The sequence below is a fragment of the Arachis hypogaea genome, chromosome 7 (assembly GCF_003086295.3).
Source record: "Arachis hypogaea cultivar Tifrunner chromosome 7, arahy.Tifrunner.gnm2.J5K5, whole genome shotgun sequence".
Lineage (NCBI taxonomy): Eukaryota > Viridiplantae > Streptophyta > Magnoliopsida > Fabales > Fabaceae > Arachis > Arachis hypogaea.
Genome location: NC_092042.1, coordinates 1,245,068 through 1,270,324, shown reverse-complemented (window position 1 = coordinate 1,270,324; position 25,257 = coordinate 1,245,068). Strand labels below are relative to the sequence as shown.

Sequence of the window (25,257 nt, the reverse complement as noted above, 5' to 3'; positions counted from 1 at the left end):
AATTCTTCAGGTCCTGTTCTTAAACTATGTAGCCACATTCAGCAAGGTAATCGGCTAGCTTTCTCTTTTGTGCAATATAATCAATCATGGTTAATGATCCTTTTTGCAGATCTTGAAGAGAGGTTTTGAGATAATCAGCCCTAGCACTTGATTGAGCATCAAACAACTCCTCTAGAGCAATCCAAGTGCTGCGAGAGGTTGTACAGGCAATGATATAAGCAAGAACATTCTCTGAGATGTGCGAATGAAGCCAAAGGAGAACAAGTTTGTCCTTTTTCTTCCATGTAGCATGCGCAGGGTTTGGAACAGGTGTGGGAGAAGATTTTTCAGTCGTTGGTTCAGGGGTTATGTGGGTGGGAGGGATTGTGTCTTGGTGAATTAATGAGTCAAGATCAAAATCTTCGAGAGCAGGAAGCATTGTTTTGCGCCAGAAGTAGTAATTTTCATGGTTGAGTTTAATAGGAAGGGTGGGAAAATTCATTGTGGTAGAATTGTTTGATGCAGAGAGAAGAAGATTATTCAATGACATGTTGTTTGGATCTGTTGGGGGTTAGCCAATAGGGCTCTGATACCATATTAAGCTTTGAAAGGTTGCATTTCTCATTGATGTGATCAGAATTTATACAGCTTTTGGTATTATACCAGAATACAATAAAATAGGAGATATACATGCGGTCGAAGCTATACAGAGGCTATAATTAAGAAACTAAGTGAACTGATATACAGGAAGATAAAGCTATTTTCAAGGGGATAACAATGTGATAATATAATTAGTTGCTGTAGAGTAGGAGACTGCTGTTAACAGCGTTAAGAAATTTTAATCCCCTCTTTTATTCTTAGCTTTTATACTCTGTATTTTTTAGTTCTAATTACTTGTACCAAATGCGATTATAAGATCATTGTAAACGATTAAGTCATCTTAATCATCAGCTACATATAATCTTCTGGCGTAGTGTGATAAGCAATAAGCAATTAATTAATAAATGCCACATGTTCATAAATTTGAATTTATCGACTAACTTCATAGATGGAATTCTGCTATATTAGCTTTATATGGTCAATGTTTTCTTTAAAATCTGATTTCATTAACATTTTCATCCATTGGCCTATAATGGACTCAAATCTTTATGTTAAATGCAATTGTAAGTAACTAAAAGGAAGTGAAAATTATAGTTTTGCCATCAGTTATGCTTAAGCAGCCCTTGATAGTTGATACCAAAGTTGCAAGAACTAAACTGGTTAATAAATAGGTAAAGTTATTGGTTCAATAGTTTATTGATTTGATTGGTTTAACCGGAGTTTAATTGGTTTAATTAAATATTAAATAAAATTATTAAAAAAATTATATATAATTTTAAATATATAAATTCAATAATTTCTAACTTAATAAAATTTAAAATTTTACAATTTCACGTAATAAATTATCCATAATTGAATATTAGAAGTTCATAAACAATTTTAAACATCAAAGTTTATAACTAAAAACAACTAAAATGCACTTAGTGACAAACACATAATGTTCTACTATCAAAAAAAACATTAACAAACAAATTTTTAACTAATCGAAGGTGCAACTCATCACAAATCATAATTAACTCAGCAAACTCTTGCAAAAAGTTTTCAACTAATCAAAGGCGCAACTAAACAAACAGTTTAGAATTCTTGGACAGCATTGACAAAATTGTCCTGTGGTTGTTGATCATTTTGTGATTGTTCCATCTTTAACATACAACAAAAAAAAACTAAAATTAGCAAAAAACAGTAAATTCCACAGTAAAACTCTAAAATTATGAACAAAATTAACTCAGCATAAACTCCACAGTAAAACTAAAATCAGCCAACTCTACAGTAAAATCAGCAAACTCCACAGAAAATTATGAATAAAATTAACTCAGCAAACTCCACAGTAAAACTAAAACGAGCAAATTTCACAGTAAAATCAACAAACTCCACGTAAAATTATGAATAAAATTAACTCAGAAAACTAATTAACTATTATCACAGAAAATTATGAATAAAATTAACTAAGCAAACAAAATTAACTATTATCAGAGGGAGCACAAACAAGAGAGAAAGGGGATACAGCGGCGAAGAGGAAGGGGAGTGTTTACCAGCGGCCAATAGAGGAGACGGCGACACCGGCAAACACAAAAAGAGCGTGCACGAATAGAGGAGAGGAGCTACGGTGGCTGCGGGACTGCAGGGGCTGCGGTGGCTATGGGCTATGGGTTGGGGGACTATGCCGCTAGGGTTTTTTTTTTGTTGAGTTTGTTCTTTACTTCTTTCAATTTTCAGAGAGGAGAAGAGATGAGTGGGACTGGGAGGACTGGGCGTTTGGGTTGCCATTTTTAGGGTTTTCTTTTAAGTTAAAACGGCGCCATTTTGGAAGACTTCTACAAATCCGTCGGTTCACCAGTTAACCGTCAATTCGATCGATTTTTTGATAAGTTTTTTGTTAGACGGTTTTTGAGGTCAATCAAATTGTTCTGACCGGTTTTCAGTTAACCTGGTTGAACCAACTGGTCCTGTTTTATTTTTAGAACTATACAAATAGTACTTAACTTTTATTATTGACAAATTAATCCTTGAAAGATTTTAAAATGTAACAACATCACCCAACTGTGAAAGGATGACATCACAATAAATGAAAAACGCTGATGTGACCGCCGGAAAAGAACTCCGATGATGGCAGAGAACTCTGACGACGTTTCTGGTAGAAGAAGATGCAGCGGCGAGGTGCTGCCATGGCGGAGGGGATGCAGAAGGGATGCAACGGCATGTTGAAGAAAAAGAAGCGACGAACACAAAAACGCGGCGAGGTATTGCCATGACGGAAAAGGACGCAGTGGCGTGTCATGGCAGTCTAGTAAAATGGGATACAGCGGTATATTGAAGAAGAAGAATCGGCGAACATAAAGAACGCAACGAGGTGTAACGGCGTGCCATGGCGGTCTTCTTCTTCAGCTTCCATGGCATGCCTAATCTCTGCCATCATTGGAGCTCTTTTCTGATGATCACATCAACGTTTTTTGTTTACCGTGACATCATTTTTTTATGGTTAGGTGATTTTGTCAAATTTTAAAGTCGTTTAGAGACTATTTTGTCAACAATAAAAATTAAATACTATTTTATTAGCATCAAAAAATTTTGAATACTAATTTAGTATTTAACAGAAGATATTTCTATATTTTTTTCTTTAAATTAAAATGACGTATCCTCTCCAAATTATAAAAAGCTTACTACAAAGAATAAGAACGAAAAGTCTCTGTCAGTACACTCAGAAGCACCATTGAAATTGTTAAATTTATTCTTAATATATATTTTATATTTTAATATATATTTTATATTAGTGATTGATTTTAATAATAAAATAATATTTTTATCTATAATTACATTACAAAAATATAAATCTTTTAAAATTACATTAATTTTGTCCTAACATTATAGATTATGGCACAAAAGATTTATAGAATCAAATTACTTTTATAAAAAGATTATAACGGGACAAAAGTCCCTGTCTGCTAAGAAGACTAAAGTCTCTGTAGATAAAAAATTAAATAATAAAATTTTTATTTATTATTTTCATGTGAAAGAGTTTAATTTATTACTAATAATTATTTTAATATTCGTTATCTAAAATTTGAAACGATTTAACTTGTATACTTTTGATTAAATGTTAAGTCTGTTGAACAAATAAAAATAATTAATTTTTATGTTTGTTATTTAAAAATAATAATTTTTCTTTATGTATATAAAAATATAATTAGATATTAGCATAAAAAATTATATTGTTAGTTATAAAATTAATTCAAAATTAATTCTTTTTAAACAATTGAATCTTGATTTTAAGTTTTAATTATAATATTAGTATTCTCTCCAAATTATATTTAATAAATATTTGAAAGAAGAGAAATAAAAATATAGATTAGAAAGATAAGTAGTAAAAATTTAAAACTAAATAAAAAACTAAAAAAATATGTATATAATAATAATAGTTTTTATTTAAATTATATTATTTTATTAATTTTATTTTTTGTAGAAAAAAAGATAGAAAAAATAGAGAATGAGAGAAAAGAGAGAAAAAGATAAAGATGAAGACTGAGAGAGGGAGTTTGTTAATTTTAAAAGAAAAAATTATTTTAATTATAATAAAAAATATCGGATGACACATTTTGATTTGTCAAATTACTAATATAAAATATCAATTATAAATTATATAGAGAGTGGAAAGGGTAGAGAGAAATAGAAAAAGAGAGAGTGATAGATGAGCGAATTTAGGAAGAAGGTTTATTAATTTTTGAGAAAAATATTTCCTCTCAATTTTAATAAGAAAATGTCATGTGACACATTTAGTTATTAAACTAGATTATAATAATATATAAATATATAATAAATTATATATAGAGTGAGAAGGATAGAAAGAAATAGAAAAAAAAGGAGAGAGGTAGATGAGAGAATTTAAGAATGGAGTTTATTAATTTGGAGAAAAATATTTTCTCTCAAATTTAATAAGAGTATCATGTGACATATTTTATTATTAAATTAGATAATAATATGTAATATAATATATAATATAGCTATATTTCAATTTCAATTTCAATATTTCAATTTTAATTTTAATACAATTAAAGAATGTCATGTTGTACATTTTGATTATCAAATTTGTAATTAGTCATTGATAATGATATATAAAAGAGATAGAGTAGTTAAAGGAATGAGAGGGATAGATAAATGGAGAGGAAGGATGGGAGAATTCTTTAATTTTGGAGGGAAAGATTTGATTTCAAATGCAATGAGAGAATAACATGTGGTACATTTCGGTTGTAAAATTAGTAGAGAGAAGGAAATATTTCTTTAATTTTTGAGGGAAATATTTGATTTTAATTGCAATGAAGGAGTGACATGTGGCATATTTTGGTTATAAAATTAGTAAGGAAGAGGATAAAACTCTTTAATTTTAGAGGAAAATATCTGATTTTAATTGCAATAAGAAAGCCACATATGACACATTTTGGTTGTAAACTTAGTAATATGCTAGTATTTTTACCCGTAATTACATTACGAGAATATAAATCTTTTAAAATTATATCGATTTTGTTCCGACATTATAGATTATAGCACAAAAGAATTTATAAAAAATCAAACTGCTTGTACAAAAAGATCGTAGGGGACAAAAGTCTCCATCGACTAAGAAGATCATGGTCTCTGTAGATAAAAAATCAGATAATAAAATTTTTAGTTATTAATTTCATGTGAAAGAGTTTGATTTATTACTAATAATTAATTTTAATATTCATTATTTAAAATTTGAAACGATTTAACTTGTATACTTTTGATTAGGTGTTAAGTCTAGTGTACAAATAGAAATAATTAATTTTTATGCTTGCTATTTAAAAATAATATTTTTTTCTCTCTATGTATACAAAAATATAATTAGATATTAGCATGAAAAAAATAGGGTAAAAAACGTAAATAAGCCAAGGGAGCTGAGAAATTACGCAAATCCGCCAAACTAAAAATTGCTTAAGGAATATTACTATATAATTCGAACTAGGTTGGTTCGAACTATAAAAACACATAATTCGAACCAAGGTAGCTTGAATATTGATGGAACAAGTGATGCATGTAATTCGAACCTAGTAGGTTCGAACTAGGATTGAGAGTAATTCGATCTAAGTGAGTTCGAATTACACGTTTGGACGCTTCAGCAAGTAATTCGAACCTAGTTGGTTCGAATTAGTCAAAGTTTGCCTCAAATAGTCATTTTAAAATTAATAATTTATTAAAAAATTTATTAAAAAAAATTAACAATTTATTAAAAAAAATTATAAAAAAGTTATTAAAAAATTAATAATTTAAAAATTAAAAAATATATTTTATTTCATACGTTAAAAAAAAGCTAACAAAATATTTAATTACGAGACTTTTTTTAAATATTAATGAGATATCAATTCGAATTCCATACAATACTTTTTTGTCCATTTTTAATAGCTCATGAATATTTTTTAATAATTTTTTTTTAAATTATACTACAAATAATATTTTATCCTATGCAAAATAATTTTAAAAAAATGGCTTAGAAATTGTTAGGAGTACTATAAAAATTTGTAATGTTCTAATAACTTAGTAAATACATGAATGTACTCAAATTTTAAATAAAATATTCTACAAAGTCAATGATAATTTAGAAATAAAAGAAAATATTTTATTTTATACAAAATAATTAAAAAATATATTTTATTATATACAAAATAATTTTAAAAAATGGCTTAAAAGATGTTATGAGTACTATAAAAGTTTGTAATATTTTAGTGATTTAGGTAAATACATGATAAAAATATTTTTTCTTTAATTTCTAAATTATTAGTGACTATGTAGAGTATTTCTTTAATGTCCTAAGTCATTAGGACATTACATATTTTTAGAGTACTTCTAAAATTTTTTAAGCCATTTTTTAAATTATTTTGCATAGAATTAAATATTTTTTTTTTGTAGGATTGGATTTGTTACACAAGAGGATGTGCTTTTCCCTCAACTTACAATAGAAGAAACATTGATCTTCTCTGCATTCTTAAGGCTACCAACCAACATGAGCAAGCAACAAAAATATGCAAAAGTGGAAAACACTATCAAGGAGTTAGGACTTGAAAGGTGTGTTAGACAATGGTGCAAATTTATTTCCTTATAGCTTTTGCAGAACCAAAGGTAGGGGGAAAAAGTTGTTTCTCTGAATAATCTTTCGTTTAACCATAGATGTCGCCACGCGAAAATTGGTGGAGGATTTCTAAAAGGCATATCAGGAGGAGAAAGGAAGAGAACTAGCATAGGCTATGAAATTCTTGTTGATCCTTCATTGCTGTTACTTGATGAACCAACTTCAGGTCTTGATTCAACCTCAGCTAACAAACTTCTCCTCACTCTTCAAGGACTTGCCAAGGTATTGGTAACTAGAAATTAGTAATTTACTGTATCTACATACAATTTATATCAAGATGCATGAGTTATGAATGTATAGTTCAAAGTGACATATATTCTTAAATGAGTACATTTTAAGTGTCATTTGAAATAGATGCTGAAAACTATCTTTTGATTAACTTTATAGGGTGGGAGGACCATAATAACTACAATTCACCAACCATCAAGCAGAATCTTTCATATGTTTGACAAACTTCTTCTGATATCAGAAGGCTATCCTGTTTATTATGGAAAGGCTAGAGACTCAATGGAATACTTTTCTTCATTGAGATTCGCCCCGGAGATACCGATGAATCCTGCAGAGTTCTTGCTTGACTTGGCAACTGGTCAAGTGAATGACATAAGTGTTCCTCAAGAAATTTTGGGAGATCAAGAATCTTCCGAGCCTTCAAAAGCTGTTATTAAGGTAAGTTTCAATTATGTTAGTTAGTTAACTATGTCCATGTCTTATCTCATTTCTAACTTAAAGAAATGTTGATTTGTTTTCTTAGTATCTAAAACTCAAGTACAAAGAAATTCTGGACCCAAAAGAAAAGCTAGAGAACCATGGAGTGGTAAACACACCAAAACATCTTCAGCTAGCAATTCAGGTTAAAAAGGAGTGGACATTGAGTTGGTTGGACCAATTCATTATTCTTTATAAGAGAACATTCACAGCAAGATGCAAGGACTATTTTGATAAATTAAGACTAATTCAAGCCCTTGGAATTGCAATTATTTTGGGGCTACTTTGGTGGAAATCCTCAACCAACACAGAGGCTCAACTAAGAGATCAGGTAGTTCCTTTCATGATTCCTATTTTCATTTTGATTACAAAAAACTAACAGGGCCTTAACCTGAATCAACATATTTGATGCAGATTGGTTTAATGTTCTATATCTGCATATTTTGGACATCTTCATGTATCTTTGGAGCAGTATATGTTTTTCCATTTGAAAAAGCCTACATAGTGAAAGAAAGGAAAGCAGACATGTATAGATTAAGTGTATACTATGCATGCAGCACTCTGAGTGACATGGTAGCACATGTTTTCTATCCTACTTTCTTCATGATTATCTTGTACTTCATGGCCGGATTCAAGAGGACGGTTGCATGCTTCTTCTTAACATTGTTTGCAGTGCTGTTAATAGCCATAACAAGTCAAGTAATTCGCATCATAAATCAGTTCTCCCAAAAGTTTAAGCGAAAGTGGAATAACATTAATACTAATCAATGATTTTGTTATCAGGGTGCAGGAGAACTATTTGGAGCTGCAGTTATGAGCATTCAAAGAGCAGGAATGGTTGCTTCTTTAATACTAATGTTATTCCTTCTCACTGGTGGATACTATGTCCAGGTATGAACAAGATGATTGATTGTATTCAAACACTGACTTCTAGATGTTCAAACCATGAGTTTGTTTGTTATAGAAGTAGTTTACAACATTAACTGAAAAAATGATTGTATTGAATGCATGGATTCAGCACATACCAAAGTTCATGCAGTGGATGAAGTACCTTTCATTCATGTACTATGGATTCAGACTACTTCTAAAAGTGCAGTATTCAGGAGACCAACTCTATGAATGTGAGAGCATAGGAGGGTGTAGGACCCTTCAGAGTTCACCTTCATTTGACACTGTTAATTTGAAAGGTGGCTTACAAGAAGTTTGGGTTCTCATAGCCATGGCATTATGCTTCCGTTTTCTTGCTTACTTCTGCCTCCGCAGAAACATTGATGTATGCAATTATTAGTATCTTTGATGAGTGATTTGAGAATTAATGTGGTGGTTGTGGTTGTTTGTAACATGTAACATTTGAGATAAGTTTGTGACTGCAACTTCATAATTAGGAATACTTAATAGTTCCTTTGTTGAAAGCAAAATGAAAATACTGAATTCATGTATTGTATTTTACAGCTTGTAATATAGCATATAGGTACTTCAATTTACATTAATCAAATTAATGAGGGTGATTTGCTATCTACAAACTTCTCTTTTTTTGCTTCATATTATTATTTCTCAATTTAAGTCAATCTTTGCTCTCAAGACACTTGCAACCACCTATTATCAAGCATGAAAACACAACTCAAAGGAGAGGGGGAAAAAATACACAAAATGTTCTGTTTTTTTTTAAGGTGGAAATTCACATATAGTTGTCTTCATGTGAAATTGTTAGTTGAGAACTGCTAGATGGTTTGATATGTTTAATTAAATTGTTATCTAACGATTTTTAATTAGCAACTTCACATGTGAAATTGTTAGTTGAGAACTGTTAGATGGTTTGATATGTTTAACTAAATTGTTATCTAACGATTTTTAATTAGCAACTTCACATAAATACAACTGCACATAAATTTTTACAATTTTTTTTAAGTACATAATAGAGGAATAGAAGGGGGGTGTGGAGGTGGTTTGGGATCAAATCCATGTGCATGTAATGAATTAATAATGATGCTTCATTCATGCCTTGATTAAAGATAGATTTTGCCTTTTCTTCTTCTAGGATTAACTTAGTTAACAAGATGTCAGGAAGAACTTTGCATTCATTATCTATCATTAATTTGAATGCTTTTTATTAAATATAAAAAATATAAAAGTAACTCCTTTTAAATTATAACATAATCCATTGAAATTGAAAATAAAATAATTTTTTGTTTAATTATATATACATAAAACAAAATCACATAATTTCTCTCCGAAAATTTCCTTGGTACATACAAGCTTTATATCATATCCACCCCTTTTATTCATTACTTAATTGTAACTACATTCTTAACCCACATTAAATACTTCAATATACACTCAAGTTTAGGATCACTTTTTCCCAAACTATGTCTCATTAACCCACAAAGCAAAGTACCAAATTTCCCCACTATTTTCTTACTGTTGCAATGTTTTTGTTCCCTCTCTATCTTTAAAAGGCATGCAATTTTTTTTTTATCTTTTCTCACACAAAACCCCAAAACCACCATAATCATATGGTTATGTTATGATGACCTTTCATTCATTCATGACATATCCACTTCTACATTGTAATTATATCCCAAATTAAGAAATCTATCTATCTTAGTTTGACTTTTCTCTGTTTGTGTCTCTGTCTCGGTCTCTGTCTCTTACTCTGCTCTCAGAAAAACAGAGTAGCTCTGCTTCTTCCATAAACTGCAACAAAATGGAACTTGTACCCTACTCTGATTCCAAATCCGACACCAACCCACCATGGAAAGACATGTTCCGATCCGCCTCCATCAGAAAACCAACCCCGCCACCGTCTCCTCCGCCGCACGCGCCGCCGCAGCAGCAGCATCAGCAAAATTGCTCTGACCCTGATGATAAAAAACTCAACTTTTCCGGCGAAGACTCTCAGGTACGTCTCGCAATCTTCATAGCCATGGCACACGCTGGCCTCGCCTTCGCAATTATCGTTTTTTATGGTCTCTTCAAGCTTCTAGAGCAGTACCTGAAGCCTCTTCAATGGGCAGTGCTATGTTCTATCCCTCTTAGGGGAATTCAGAACGCCATTGTTGCGTTCTGGTATGAGCCATTGAAGCTTGGCCTCACCGACACCCTTCTCGCTGTCCCAATTGCGGTTATTAGGGTCTTTTTGGGTACCCTTTCTGAGATTCGAGAAGCTTCTATGAGGGTCATTCTTAGGAAGTCAAAGTCTGAAACTTTATCATCACTTGAAAGGAAAAAGCTTAGTGGGTTCTCCACTATTCTTCGGTTACTTCTATCTTTTGGTGTGTTTGTTGTTGCTTATGAGAATCTTGGTGTTGTTGGATCAATGTTAATTATTGGATTAGGCTTTGTTTTCAGCACAAAGAATGTAGATTCCACTTTGTCTTACTTTAATAGCATTAGAATTGGTGGTTTTTTCACTAGAAGGATGCTTAGGAGGTTGCATACTATTGTGGCTGTTGGGTTGATTCTTGGCATGATTGTTGGGTTCTTGGTTGGGTTGATATTCTTCTCTTATAAGATTGGAGTTGAAGGGAAAGATGCTGTGGTTTCGCTGAAAGTGCATGTGGAAGAGAGCAATTATGCTGAGAGAATTGGTGTTAAGAAGTGGATGGATGAGAATGATGTTCCTGGGATGGTAGATAAGTACACTGCTCAGTTTTACAGGACAGTGTCTGATCAGGTTGATGGATTGGCAATGCAGTACAATATGACCGAGTTCGTCAATGGTCTTAAGCATTTTGTGATAACTAGTAGCAGTGCTAACACTTCAGGGTCTTCAACTGAGTTGTTGACCCCTTCGCCTTATACGGAAAAGTTCTTGAATTTGAAGGATCGGGTAGCAAATAGGGAATGGAGTCAGATCTATGCAGAAGTGGATAGCATTTTCCAAGAGCTTGTAATCACTCGCGAGGATTTGGTTGAGAAGGCAAAAGGGTATGCCGTCAAGGGAATGGATGTAGGTCAAAAGGTTTTAGCTAGCAGCACGAATGTGCTTGGAAGTGGCACAAAGTTCTTTATGTCAATTGTAAATTCCATAGTTTCTGGTGCTGCTGAGATCTTCAATTTTGTGTCTCAGACAGTGGTTTTTTTCATGGTTTTGTATTATCTCATAACATCTGAATCTGGTGATGTGACTGAACAAGTTATGTACATGCTTCCACTTCCAAAATCGGCCCGGCTCAGATGTGTAGAAGTGTTAGATAAGGCGATTTCCGGAGTACTTTTGTCTACTGCTGAGATTGCATTCTTCCAAGGGTGTCTGACTTGGCTTCTATTCAGGCTATACAGAATACATTTCTTGTATGTGTCAACTATGCTTGCCATCATAAGTCCACTGCTGCCGATATTTCCAAGCTGGCTCGCAACAGTTCCTGCTGCAATACAACTAGTGCTTGAAGGCAGATACATAGTCGCCATTGTCCTATCACTTGTTCACCTTTACCTCATGGATTATGGGGCAAATGAGATACTAGAAGATGTGCCTGGCCATAGTTCATATCTTACTGGAATGAGCATCATTGGGGGAATGGCATTGTTTCCATCAGCTTTAGAGGTAAATTGTTACCCTCCATGGTTTGGTTCATATCTTCTTTTTTAAAATTTAAGACTGGTTTTCATGTGTGATTCGATTTTGTTGTATCAAACACTTACCACTAAGCCAAAACATCTAGTGTATGTGAAATTGTGAATCCCACAACATTATCACATTGACTAAGTTATTGTTCTGCAGGGAGCTATAATGGGGCCATTGATAACTACAGTCATTATTGCTCTGAAGGATTTATATGCTGAATTTGTTTTGGAACAACCAAAGGACATTGCCAAGACAAAGGAAGATTAGACCATAACCTGTTTATATGACAGTATTCATTTCATTTTGAGTTGAAGGTTTCTGCATCTGCAAGTTCATTATTGTTCTTATCCATTCTGTTTATGGATCTTGTTCCTGAGTTCCTGATTTGTTTGTAATTTATATTCTTTATCTGTATCATTCATTAGATTATTTGTGAAGTTTGTAACTGACAAAATAGGACTTTTATTTTGCTCTTTCTATTCTCATCCATTTTTAGATGTCATAAAATTACTCTTCACTTGGAGGCAGTGTTTGATAATTGTATATTCACTCCAAAATTGTTGTATTCCTATAAAAAAATTTTCTTATTCGTTGTACCCCAATAAATAAATATATAAAAAAAATTTAGAACATGTATTAGATGAACTTGTTGGAAATATAATAGTACCTTTTTCAAGCACAAAAAGTTTGTTATATACTTTTCACAAATTTCATATTTTGATAAAGGAATCAAAGAATCAAGTTAATTGATGGCATAAAGAAAAGGATAACAGCTTGGAATTGCAGCTGGAAAATGGAGTGAGCACTGAGCATTGACATTCTTGAGTATATATTATTACAGAGAAAAGGTATTCATTATGGAAAGTGGTAGTGTCTAATAATTAAAAATATTTTATGTGACATTAATTAATTTAGTATCTAAAGAAGCATAGCACAAGAAACACATGGGAACATAATTATCAAGCAATTAATTTTCTTAAAATACTAAATTATTAGATTAGTGATTCAATCGGTAGATCACTGAATAAATTAATTAAATCAAAATTAATTTAATATATAAAATATAAATTAAATATATGTATATATTTTAAAAATTAAGGGTTTGATTTTCTAATTTTTCGGTCAAATTAATTGATTTATTTCAGGTTTAATAATAGTATGGGATTGATAACAAAGTCTTAAACGCACATAAACTTTTTCTTAAAAAAGTACATTATAGTTTGGAAAAGCTATAAATTATTATTTGAGTGAGAACAAAAATTCTTGTAACTTTTGCTAAAGAGAAGTCTAGAGTAATAATGAGTTAAGTTTCTTGTTAAGATTTGAGAAGTTTCTACTCCAAAATAATGGAACCATAGATATATAGATGGGGATAAAAAACTTACCAATGTGAAATTTCGCTTTTTAATTTGGATATGGAAGTAAAGGCGGTGTTGGACTCGCATATGGAAAGGAGAAGTGCTTCACCTCGTTGTGGGATTAGAGGAATTAGAACTCGGACCTGCGAGTTGTGTTCCTCAAAACAGACAGTCCGAGTTGCGTGTTTCAGATTTGATCCCCATAACGTTCAAAAATTTTATCCAGTACAAGCAAAACGAAGGGTCCGAATTGAGTGTTTCAAATTTTAAATCCCACCAGCTGTAAATCGGACCATGCGATTTGTGAAGCAAAATTTCATGACAAAAAAACTCGCATGATTCGAGTTGTTCTACTTTGGATCAGAAAAATCTGTCTCACATTTTTGTCTTGTACGCCATAACTCCATATCTGAGAATAGCACACCCAAGTCTTCCATATCCATAAAATTGAGCCTGTGAAATTTTTCCATAATTTAATTATATTTTCGATATATCTTTTTTTATCATCAACTTTTCGCCTTTTATATAGGTTTATTTTTCTAATATAATAGTAAAAAGAAAAAAATTAAGATCACATATTATAATTCAAAATTTTTATAATTTTTTAGAAAAATATATAAGGTAGTCTAGAATTTTTTATTTTAGAGAAGTTACTCTAGAACTTTGTTAATTAATAATTAATAAAAGTTCTTAGAGGGAGACTTAAGAGGCATGAGTCATGCTATTCCATACTTTTTTTCTTAGTAATCACCCTTTTCCCTTTAACTTTAAAGCCTCTTGATTTCATCTAAATAAATTAAATACATAAAAAACACAACATAGAAATTATATAATATGTGTACTAAAAATCAGTATATATTTATTCATATTATTTTATAGAATAATCAAACTTATAATAAATTAATAATTAAATTTGTTTATAATAATATAATAAAAAATTATAAAATATCAATTACATATATATTTCTATACACACTTGATGACTAATTTTGTTTTATAATTACAAAAAGTGTGATTAATTGAAAGATAATAACGTTAGAAAGACTTCAATTGTTCCCATTTCATTTCATATGAATATTATATTTTTGTGGAAATTCAGGTTCGTCGACTTTATGTGAAGTTGATAATTAAGAATCGTTAGATAAAAATTTAGTCAAATCAGTCAAACTATCTAACGACTCTTAACTATCAACTATTCAACTTTACATGAAGTCGACTGTACCTGAATTTTCATCGATATTTTTTATGAAAGTGATTTTTTTCCTTTGCAAGATATGTAAATAATAACACGTTGCACCTCTCACCGGCCATGTAGGGTCAAATTGGATTCAAATACATATCGTAAGCATAGCTTAAAGCCTTAATCAACTTTAATTATATGGTTTTTCTTTGAAATATGGTCACTTCACCAATATTTTGGCAATCCTTTAATGGTTAACATATGATCGAATTTTAGTCGTTCAAGTAACTTGCTTCTAAAAAAGAATAAATAGAATTGGTCTTATTATATATATTATTATTCTATGGATATAATATTCCACATCTTATTTTCATTGACGTGTTAGCATCTTTTTTGTGAATTTGTGATGAGGTGTGACCTTTTGATGTAAAATTGTGTTAGTATTAAAATTGATGGAACCATTTTTATATATTAGAAGTTAATATTGACATTATGAAATTGATTTCTCTTTTCGATTTTCATGTATGAAATTTGCAAGAAATTATAGTACAATTTGTATCCACACCATATATTGAAAAATTTGAAACAATAAATCCTAGAGTTTGACTCTTATATATATTTATACCTTTCAATTTCTTTGGTCTCAAGTTTAGACTCGCCAACATTTGATTTGGAATTCTTGTAGCAAAATAGAAAATGGGGGTATGAATGAAGGAAAGCTTAGCTTTGCTCAACAATTTGTTTTATAATTTCTAATAACTTGCTATTTAATTGTCCATTTTGTAATAATTGCTCATCAAAATGTACAAGAATTTGATTTTGATTTGGACATCGTTTGCAATTATATTATGTGTGTACAAAAAATTAATTATTAAATTAGTCGTGTATAAAAATATATATTAAAATATAAAATATATATTTATAAATAAATATATAATGACTAATTTGATAATTGTTTTTTTTTTGTATATGTATAATATTTTTGTTTTATTTGATTCTTATTTATTATTTTTTTATGTGTATAAGTTGCTCTCATTTTTGGTAGACCTACTTGCTCATACATTAATTAGATGAGATAGACCTATCAAGTTGCTTGATCCCACAAGTTAGTTTTGATGGTAGATTTGGCACTTCCTACTTATTATCTAATAAGATTAAAGCTTAAACAAGTCAAATTTGTTATCATGTAACTAATAATCTGCCTGCCAAACACATCTTCAAAGTTTAGGTACTTATATATAGTTTGAGTACTTAGGTTCTTATTCTTTTATAATAGATTTTAAATTTGACCCTTGGTTTTTTATAGCTTTAAATTCTTTTAGTTATATTTTTTTTAAATTAGGAGTGAAACTCGAATCCGAAACCTTTAGGTGAGGAGAATAAGGAGATTATACTATTTGAAATATAGCTCGTTGGTAAATTCTTTTAGTTAGATTATAAAACTGAAAAAAAAAAGATGTATGCAAATTTCTAATATTATTTATTGTTGTTTATAATATAAAATTTTTTATTTATTTGAATAAATGGTTATGTTTTACCTAATAAAATTAGATAAGGATATATTATAAAGACTTGACGATGAAAATTTATTCAACTAGAGATATGATTAAATTTTCTAGAAAAATAAAAAGAACTCAAATTATAAAGACTTGAAGTACATTCAATACTATATATACAATAAAAATAGACATGAGTTTTTACCCCATATTATATACCATTGTATAAAAAGTATAAATTAATATAACTGTAATCTATCACATTTTTGGAAAGTTCCAAAGTCACTCCAAGTCTCCAAACACAAATATAGTGCACACAATTATTTCTGTTAATTAACTAAACAAGTAAAAAGAAAGAGGGAAAAAAAAGCCTCCATTGTTGGATGGTAGTGGCTAAATATGCAGAATTTAGGAGCAATGATTCCTAGAAATAAGGAGGGGCCACACTATAATCGACTATGTAGTTGTAGTTGGATTAGGTGGCCAACCTTTTACCATATAATCCCAAAAAAGATCAACAGTACCTGCTATAATTCAGATCAATTTTCTGCTTCATTTATTATTATTATAATTACTCTATTAGCCTCTATAGTTTCGAAAAATTTTCAATTAGATTCTTATACTTTTTTTTTAATTAGATTCTTGCACCAAATTTTTTTTAATTGAATTCCTATATTTTTTTTTCCTTTTATTTGAGTCCCTATACCGATTTTTTTTTTAATTGGGTTCCTATATAATTAAGTCAATTACTACTAAAAAAGACCTAATTGAAAAAAAATTGATACAGAGATCCAACTAAAAAAAAATATATAGAGACCTAATTAAAAATTTTACAAAACTATAAAACTAACAGGATAATTAAACCTTATTATTATTATTATTATTATTATTATTATTATTATTATTATTATTATTATTATTATTATTACACAAAAAAGAAGGGATTATTAAATCAGTTGTGTGTATAAAAATATATTAAAATATAAAATAAACATTAAAAATATATAAATATATGTTGATTTGATTTATTAATTAATTTTTAGTGTATATATAATAATTTTTATATAGATTATTGAATAAACAATTATATTATATATAAAAAAATATTAATTATTAAATCAACTACTTATAAAGAATATATATTAAAATATAAAATATATATTAAAAATATAAAATAATATATATTTATACAATTTTTAGTATACACAGCAATATTTTTATATAAATTCTTGAATAAAAAACCACCACTTAGCCATGCTAAAAGTTGTTAGGGCAAAAGAGGAGCAGTTCATATTCAAAGATTCAATTAAAAAATAAGAGTGATTTTAATTTCAATGAATAATTTGTAAATTTTTCGGAAAAGTATTCAAAGAATCTAAAAGCTTGATTTAGATTTACTTCAGCTTTTCAAAAATAAAATAATAACAATAAATGTTAATTAATTAGTTTGCTATTTGGTAAGTATGATGAACAAAATTTAAATGATATCTTTTATAAATAAATAATTAAAAAAAAGTATAGAATACAAATATATTATTTGTTAATTTATTGTTAATAATAATTAATTATTATATTTTAAATATATATATATAAAGAGATATATTTAAAAAATATATTTATAAAGATATTTCTATTAAACATAATTATAAAAAAAATATTTTTATTAGATATATTTATAAAAATATTTTTATTAAATTTAAATATAATTATAAATAAATATAGTTATAAACAAGAATTAATAGAAGTTGGTAGAAATATTATTGACAGCGGAATGAAATAATTAAATATCCAATAATCTTTTCCGCAGCAGACATATATGCATGAGAATATGAGATGAGATAACTTTGAAGCCTTATCCACTTGTATTCAAAGGTCATCAACTTTATGTTTAATATATCATCAAATAACAAAAAATCTCTACATCTGTCTTAATTTTGTAATATTATTAATTTATTATTGAGAGAGAGAGAGTTAATAAAGTTGTGAAACATATTGAACTTCAATTGCTTTCTCAACTTTGCTTCTTTTTCCTTGCATTAAATAATTATAAGCATATATAGCCCTTTGAGGAAGTTGGCCAACGGTTAACTTCCCTCCAAACAAACCCTTTGTGATTCCCTTGGAATCAAAGCAAAGTTTCAGACTTTCACATAGTTTGATACTTGGTCACCTTTCTGAAACCCAAACCTTACCTTCCTATGACACATGCTTCATACCATCCTCTTACCCTTCTAGAATTTGTTATATAACACTCTTCTTCAGCTTTCCGTGCACCATGTGTTTGATGAAAGGTTCATGTTGTTGAAGCTTTGGTTTTGTGTTTGAGGATACTGGTTTTGTTTTGTTTTGTTGCTGAGTTTAAGGCGGTGAAGAGTGTAGACCCCATAAAGGGGAAGTTTGAATCAAATATTCAAGGTTCTAGTTCCATCCCAAAGCAACTCTGCCACCTGGGGTGCTTCAGTTTCAAGTTCTCATGAAGTAAAGCTAACACCTTTTGGAATCAGTTCCTGGGAAAAGATTCACATAGAAGACTTTATCCCTTATGCATGCCTTTTTTACAAGTTTACATGGATTCTTAACATATAGAGGCAAAAGGGGTATTCAGGATTCTTTTTTCGTTTCATGTTTGTAGAATTTGTGAGGATTTGATTCGAGTGCAGAGAGAATATATATATACACATACGTTTCCAATGAATTCTAGGTGCTTCCTTCCACAAGAGTCCTTATTCATCAACTCTGGCAGCATGGCTTCATTTTCTTCAAATTCTGCAGCAGCAGCAGCAGAAGATAGCAGGGTGAATAGTACCAGAAACCGGCCTCTTCCACGTGCCACCCCGCCTTCGTTTTTGGTTCAGACGGCGATGAGGGTATCGAGAGCAAGATGGTTTACCTTCTTGAGAAGAGTGTTCCATTACCAAAATGGATCAAGGTCAAACCTTGGCTCTAATCCTTTCAATACTAGAACATGGATGATGATGGAGTTTATAGCTTTAGTGGTTCAGATAATCACTATAACATTCACTTTGGCTATTTCAAAAAAGGAGAGGCCTGTTTGGCCTATGAGGATTTGGTCAGCTGGTTATGATATTGGTTGTTTTCTTAATCTGCTTCTACTTTATGGCCGGTACCGGCAAATTTGTGCAACTCAAGGAGATGTTCTTAGCTTTTCTGATATTGAACAGCAGAGAAACAATGAAGAAACCAGGTATCATATGAAATTCTATCTTCAAGAACTTCATTTCAGTCAATTTTTTCATTAATATAATTGGTGATAGTATTTACTTTTTACTGATAATTTATAGGTTACTAATTTCTTGGGCATGCTTAAGAATTCGCTAGAAAATGTTGACACATCGTTTGTTTTTTGGTTATTCATCTCAAACTTGTTATATATTTTTTCAAAAGAAAGAATTGCTCTCTAAATTGATTATGAGTTATGACACACCAAAAGAACCAATTAAAGTGTTAAAAGATGGAAAAGTTCCAACAAATCAGAAAGTTGTTTCCATTTATAACCTTAAAAAGAGCTTGTAGGAATCAAATACCCTCTTCCATACCTCACTTTATTGTGATCAGTTCATGCTGTTTAATATTTAAGCAATAGAATGTTTTTATTATTGTGAATAAATTATCTGTAAAATGAAAAGCAACTCTTTAAGCAGAAGTAAATTCAAGTTTATGACCAAATTTAACAAAAGCAAAACACAGAGAAGAAAATCAACCTTTAGGTTTAAAATGCAAATTCGCCTCTTATTAATCAGAAAAGGGTGACAAATTAGTCTTTTCGACTTTTCATACAAAATCTGTACAATATGTATTTTCAGAAGTCACTTATTTTATTTTGATTAGAGGACAATTACTTTCTAGCCATGCTCCTTTTTTTGGTGAAATCTGAAAATATATATAGTCTAATTTTCATTGTGCTATGCAGTGTATACAGGATTTCCCACTTGATGAACAAGTGCAGGACTTCACTTGAGCTTTTCTTTGCAATTTGGTTTGTGATGGGAAATGTTTGGGTCTTCGACTCACGTTTTGGATCCTTTATCCAAGCTCCAAAGCTCCATGTTCTTTGCATCACACTGCTTGCATGGAATGCAATATGCTACTCTTTCCCTTTCCTTCTGTTTCTGCTCCTGTGTTGCTGTGTGCCTCTAGCTAGCAGGCTCCTTGGCTACAACATGAACATGGGATCTTCGGACAAAGGAGCATCTGATGATCAAATCTCACAACTTCCAAGTTGGAGATACAAAGAATCACATACAAAGTTAGAGTTAGGCAACAAGGATTTCGAAGGCAGCGAGAAGTTGATCAACGAGGACTCAGTAAGTGGCACCAATATTACATGCATGCATACATACATGTTTGATTTGATATATAGTTTGGCTATGTTTGTTTGAGGGATAGGAGGTAAAAATTTTCACCCTTTTTTACTCTCAAACCGAACATACTCTTCTCATAAAGTAGAGATTCATGGATAAATACAGTTCTAACAAGGTCTCATTACCTTTATTGTGAATATGTTTAAATATGAGGTGCTAGAATAATTTTTTATATATTTAGGCATTTATATAGAATTGACAAGTTTGTTATTTTTCTGGTGTGCTTGCAGGAATGCTGTATTTGCTTAGCCAAGTATAAAGATAAAGAAGAAGTTAGACAATTGCCATGTTCCCATGTGTTCCACCTTAAATGTGTGGATCAATGGCTAAAAATCATATCATGTTGTCCTCTTTGCAAACAAGGACTAGAGAAGTAGATAATTAGAAATAGCTGATACAAAAGTTCAAGAGGACCAATATTATTTGGTCATATGTATACTCTTGAGATGGTTACCTTCACAGTTTTTTTTTTTTTTCTATAATATACTTTATTTGGTTCACTTGGGTGAGTTTTTGTATATATACAGATAGCTCACCAGTGACCAAAAACTACACTTTACTGTAATACTCTGTTTTAAGGAATGAATCCCCATAACTTTCCAAATTTGTGAATTTCCTGTGCATTATTTTTTTTCCCTGTAGTATTATCTGAAAATTCTGTATTGAAATAGTGAAGCAAATATATTATATTAGTTCCAAATAATCAAATTTCCTCTATTTTCTTATATAGTGAAATTTTGATATGGCTAGCAAGATCATATATAATTTCAATTATACCATATAAATTAAAGATATCCATTTTGTAGTTTACCAACCCTAAATTTAGCATCAAATATAAAATGTTACCAAAATGGTGGAATTAGGCTAAAATTTTAAAAGGGAAAAAAAATAATAAAGCTACACAAGGGTTTAAAAATAGTGAAGCTTTCACAGATATCACAAAATCAAATTAGACAATGAACTTAAATGTTCAAAGCAAACAAAGTATATAGAATATATTTTCCATGTTTTCCAACTAGGTTGGAGATCATAAAAGTTACCAATGTGTTGGGAAAATGACAGCAAGGACCTCATTTTTGTGGTCAGTGTTTGGACTAAAGAAAATTGTGGTCACAGATTGTTTGTTGAGAAATAGCCACTATTTTTGTAACATTTCAAACAGCAAAGACCCCAAGATTTTTTGTTTCTCAACTTGATTCTTGCTGGAATTCTATTGAGACACAAATCCTATATATATGCATATAAAATCTAAATCATTCTATTAAAGCAATCAATCAATTATTCTTCATTACAATATTCTTTATTGGAAATGGCTCCTCCAACGAATAGGTATGTTTGCACATGTATCTCTTATTTGTGTCTTCAATAATCAACATTGTATCCTTTGAATAATTCTTTTGCCAAACATGCATGATCATAATTACAAATCATGTTATTGAAGAAACATAATGTTTATGTATATTAGCATTTCAATCATGTATGGTAGCACCTCTTGAATTTAGAGTTTCTTGTTTCACAAGCAACTCAAATATAATGATATAGACATGTCCAAAAACAAAACAAAACTAGGATATGGATAGAACATTATATGATATTTCAATGTAAAATTTCCAAAACTTTTTGTGATGAATTGGTATGGCTGATTAAGGAAGCATTATTATGAACATAGGAAAAATTTGGATACAATAGAAGTGAAAAAGCCTCCTAGGTTGAATATGGACAACAATGTCCATGATCTCAAGAACAAGAAGTCGCCATTGCCATTGCAAATGCCATCACCATCACCATCACCATTGGGACAATCTCCTCTGCCTTCGCCATCACGATTAGGACAATCTCCTCTGCCATCACCATCACCATTAGGACAAACTCCTGTGCCGGCCACCACAAAATCTTCTAGTGGAAAGTTTGAGTGTCTATGCTCACCAACCACACATGCTGGCTCCTTTAGGTGTAGGCACCACCGTGCCAAGGAGGCAGAGATGCGTCGCGCAATGTCTGTTGATAGCAACCTCTCTGCATTAGGATCCAAAAAGATCACCAACCCAATAGTCTAAGGGTGAATGAAGCCTTAAAGAAGCTATATGGTGTTCTTCTTCATGTATGCCTTTAGCTTTTCAAGGATTTGAAGATTATTTCCTTCAAGAATTAAGTTCTTCATTCAATTATGTGCTGCAATTGTTCATTCTTTTAACTCAAAATATTAGTTACAATGTTTTGGTGTATTTGATTTTATGGTACAATACTCCATTCTTATGTTTTAAGCATTCATTATAATAACTACTATATTCTATATTACAGAAAAAGAAAAGAAAGAAACTATATAGAGACTACATTAAAATTGAGGACACAAAAATAAGAGAGAGAAAAAGAGCAAGAGCATGAGCATGAGCTTCAATTATTATTTTTAAATAACAATAAAGAAATAGTACTCAACAAAGGTCTGTGTATTTTAATCTTTGACAGGGTATGGTGATGGCAACAATATTAAAATATTTTAGAGCTTAAACTTACAATATTTTTTGAATATATGAATATAATCAATATATCTTATAATTAATGATTATATATTTGTGGTCTAGACAAGATATAATTTTTTATCAATAATCGTTTCTCATAATAGAATACACCTTTGGAATCATTGGCCCTTATGCTTCATTCTTGTCTCCCCACCAAACAGTCCTGTTGACTGCTAGTTGGGCTTGGCCCATTTTGTTTGGATTCAAATTTCCTTCTTCTTTTTTTCTTAATACAAATTTGAGTTCATTAAAAAAGAATTTAGTAAACCAATTTGGGTTGGTCACTGATCAACTCATTTGTCTGCTTAGCTAACGACAAATCTTTAAATGGAGTTAAGATTCGCGACGAAAAATTTGGATTCTCTAAAGTTTGAATTTCACTTTAGAGAGTAAAGTGTGATTTTTCACCATTTATTTCATAGGTAGGACCAAGAGAAAATATGAGAGAGAAATCATTCAAGAGTGAGAGATCATACTATATCCTCTAAAGTGAAAATTCAAAATTTAAAAGATTCAAATTCCACGACAAATTAGTCTTTCACCTTTAAATAAAAATGGATCTATTTTTTGAAGCAAAATTCAATCAAATGCTAATCTAAAGCAAGATCCGCTCTTTGAAGGGAAAAAAAGGGATATATTCTTTGAAGTAAGATCCAATTTTGTTATTTTTACTTGCCATTCATCAATATTTTAGAGTCATAAAGATGCATTTTTATTGATTAATTTTTGAGAATATAAATCATGATACAAAACAATTATCATTTAGTTGTTAAAAATTATATCTAAATTTATAATTTAAAAGTTCTAAATTCAGCCTTTAACAACAATCCTTTTAAAAGGTACCTTATGATCAGAAATAATCCTAAATCTCAACAAATAGGTGATGTTTTCATAGTCACCTTCCTTCAATCCTTCTCTTGGGACTGGCTTCTCAATTATTGAAGCAAACCAAAATGATTAAAAAAAGGTACCATAATGATCAGAAATAGTCCTAAATCTCAACAAATTCACCAATAACTTGATAATGACCTTAATAGGACACACTAAAATAGGTTAAGGTCTTTATTAATTATTGTCTTCCCATCCAAAAAAGAAACCATAACTACATATCATTTTGCTCTTTCTTTCTTTCATTATGGTCAAACTTATTAATAACTCTCAGTTCCTACATATATTCCCCATTTCTAAGGTTATGATTTTAAACCATGAAGAAGTAGAATTTTTTTTTTTTTGTGATTTATGTGGTAGGTTTTCTATTTCCCTATACATATCATTTGCATCAAGTAGTTGTCACCTGCCAGTTGAGTCACACTATCATTTTCTTAACTTGCGTGTTGAAACATTGTTTTAATATAAAAGGTAATTAACAAAGTGGTTTTACTTGTATGAATAATAATAATAATAAGAGAAAATGTCATTCCTCTCCCCTGAGAGATGTTAAAATGACACTCCCCTCCCCTCTATTTATAAAATATACATTCCCCTCCCTTATAATCTTTAAAAAAATCCCTCTTTAATCCATTTTAAATTTTGTGTTAACTAATGTTAACTTTATTCATTTTTTTTTGAAAAACAAAATTATTTTTACAAAAATATCCTTTAGTAAAAAATTTTATTTTTTTGTCATTAAATTTTCCTTACTACAATACCCTTTAATAAATTATTTTTTTATTGATTAAATTATATTTTTACTAAAATATTTTTAAAAAATTAATAATTAAATTATTTTTTCTAATATACCCTTCAATAATTTTTTTGAGAGATTACATAATTTGAGAGATTACATAATTCAAGAGAATTTTAATATAATAAGAGTGAAAAATGAGAAAAGAAAAGTGACTGCTATTTGTGCTTCTGAAGGTTGTCCTTGGAGGATTCATGCTTCTCCTTCTCCAGATGGTATTGCTTTTATGATCAAGAGTTATGAGCCAAGGCATACTTGTATTAAAAAATCTGAGAAGAGAAATGCTAATTCTACATGGATAGCAAAAAAGTTAAAACAATCTTTAAATGCTGATCCAAATATGAGCTTAGTTAGTAATCTGGAACGGAATTTGAGGGAATTGGAATCCTAACTCAGAAATTGAGTTTAGTTAGTAAATAAATATAAAGGGATAGTATGGTAAATTAGAATATTAATTTTATTGAATAAAATATTTAATTTTTTTAAATGAAATATTCTGTTAACATTTTTAACTAAATGGATTAAACTGTACATTTTACAAATAGAGGGGAGTGTCATTTTAGTATCTCAGGGGAGGGGAGTGTCATTTTCCCTAATAATAATAATAAACAAATCAAATTGGATTGGTTTAGTGATTAACTCATTAATCTA

The 25,257-nt window shown here is 30.1% G+C and overlaps 3 protein-coding genes and 2 long non-coding RNA genes across 5 annotated transcripts; 4 read left to right on the top strand and 1 right to left on the bottom strand.

Moving 5' to 3' along the window:
* Positions 1-1,407: 1,407 nt before the first annotated feature.
* LOC140174430 (uncharacterized) lies at positions 1,408-2,328 on the bottom strand. The gene is made up of 2 exons (XR_011863560.1): positions 2,112-2,328; positions 1,408-1,719 (listed from the first exon to the last, which is right to left on the bottom strand). It is a non-coding gene; the product is annotated as an uncharacterized lncRNA (long non-coding RNA).
* A 2,477-nt stretch (positions 2,329-4,805) lies between these two features.
* Positions 4,806-8,838, top strand: LOC112703852 (ABC transporter G family member 26). Its single transcript, XM_025755483.3, has 8 exons — positions 4,806-4,810; positions 6,496-6,651; positions 6,754-6,937; positions 7,103-7,381; positions 7,467-7,751; positions 7,835-8,119; positions 8,204-8,311; positions 8,439-8,838. The coding sequence occupies exons 1-8, from the start codon at positions 4,806-4,808 to the stop codon at positions 8,706-8,708; spliced, it is 1,572 nt and encodes a 523-aa protein (XP_025611268.1). The 3' UTR covers positions 8,709-8,838.
* A 921-nt stretch (positions 8,839-9,759) lies between these two features.
* Positions 9,760-12,574, top strand: LOC112701791 (uncharacterized). The gene is made up of 2 exons (XM_025752550.3): positions 9,760-11,966; positions 12,144-12,574. The coding sequence occupies exons 1-2, from the start codon at positions 10,125-10,127 to the stop codon at positions 12,252-12,254; spliced, it is 1,953 nt and encodes a 650-aa protein (XP_025608335.1). The 5' UTR covers positions 9,760-10,124; the 3' UTR covers positions 12,255-12,574.
* Positions 12,575-17,911: 5,337 nt separating this feature from the next.
* Positions 17,912-21,007, top strand: LOC112701789 (E3 ubiquitin-protein ligase At4g11680). The gene is made up of 3 exons (XM_025752548.3): positions 17,912-19,226; positions 19,953-20,346; positions 20,634-21,007. Exons 1-3 carry the CDS (start codon positions 18,712-18,714, stop codon positions 20,778-20,780), a joined length of 1,056 nt encoding a protein of 351 aa, XP_025608333.1. The 5' UTR covers positions 17,912-18,711; the 3' UTR covers positions 20,781-21,007.
* Positions 21,008-21,604: 597 nt separating this feature from the next.
* Positions 21,605-22,636, top strand: LOC112701790 (uncharacterized). The gene is made up of 2 exons (XR_011864244.1): positions 21,605-21,732; positions 22,073-22,636. It is a non-coding gene; the product is annotated as an uncharacterized lncRNA (long non-coding RNA).
* The last annotated feature ends 2,621 nt before the right edge of the window (positions 22,637-25,257 follow it).

Coding starts and splice junctions, on each gene's coding strand:
- LOC112703852 (XM_025755483.3), top strand. Junction 7,752..7,834: donor AGGCTCAACTAAGAGATCAG/GTAGTTCCTTTC, acceptor TATTTGATGCAG/ATTGGTTTAATGTTCTATAT. Junction 8,312..8,438: donor CTGGTGGATACTATGTCCAG/GTATGAACAAGA, acceptor GCATGGATTCAG/CACATACCAAAGTTCATGCA.
- LOC112701791 (XM_025752550.3), top strand. CDS start 10,125: ATGGAACTTGTACCCTACTCTGATTCCAAATCCGACACCAACCCACCA. Junction 11,967..12,143: donor TGTTTCCATCAGCTTTAGAG/GTAAATTGTTAC, acceptor ATTGTTCTGCAG/GGAGCTATAATGGGGCCATT.
- LOC112701789 (XM_025752548.3), top strand. CDS start 18,712: ATGAATTCTAGGTGCTTCCTTCCACAAGAGTCCTTATTCATCAACTCT. Junction 19,227..19,952: donor AGAAACAATGAAGAAACCAG/GTATCATATGAA, acceptor TGTGCTATGCAG/TGTATACAGGATTTCCCACT. Junction 20,347..20,633: donor AGTTGATCAACGAGGACTCA/GTAAGTGGCACC, acceptor GTGTGCTTGCAG/GAATGCTGTATTTGCTTAGC.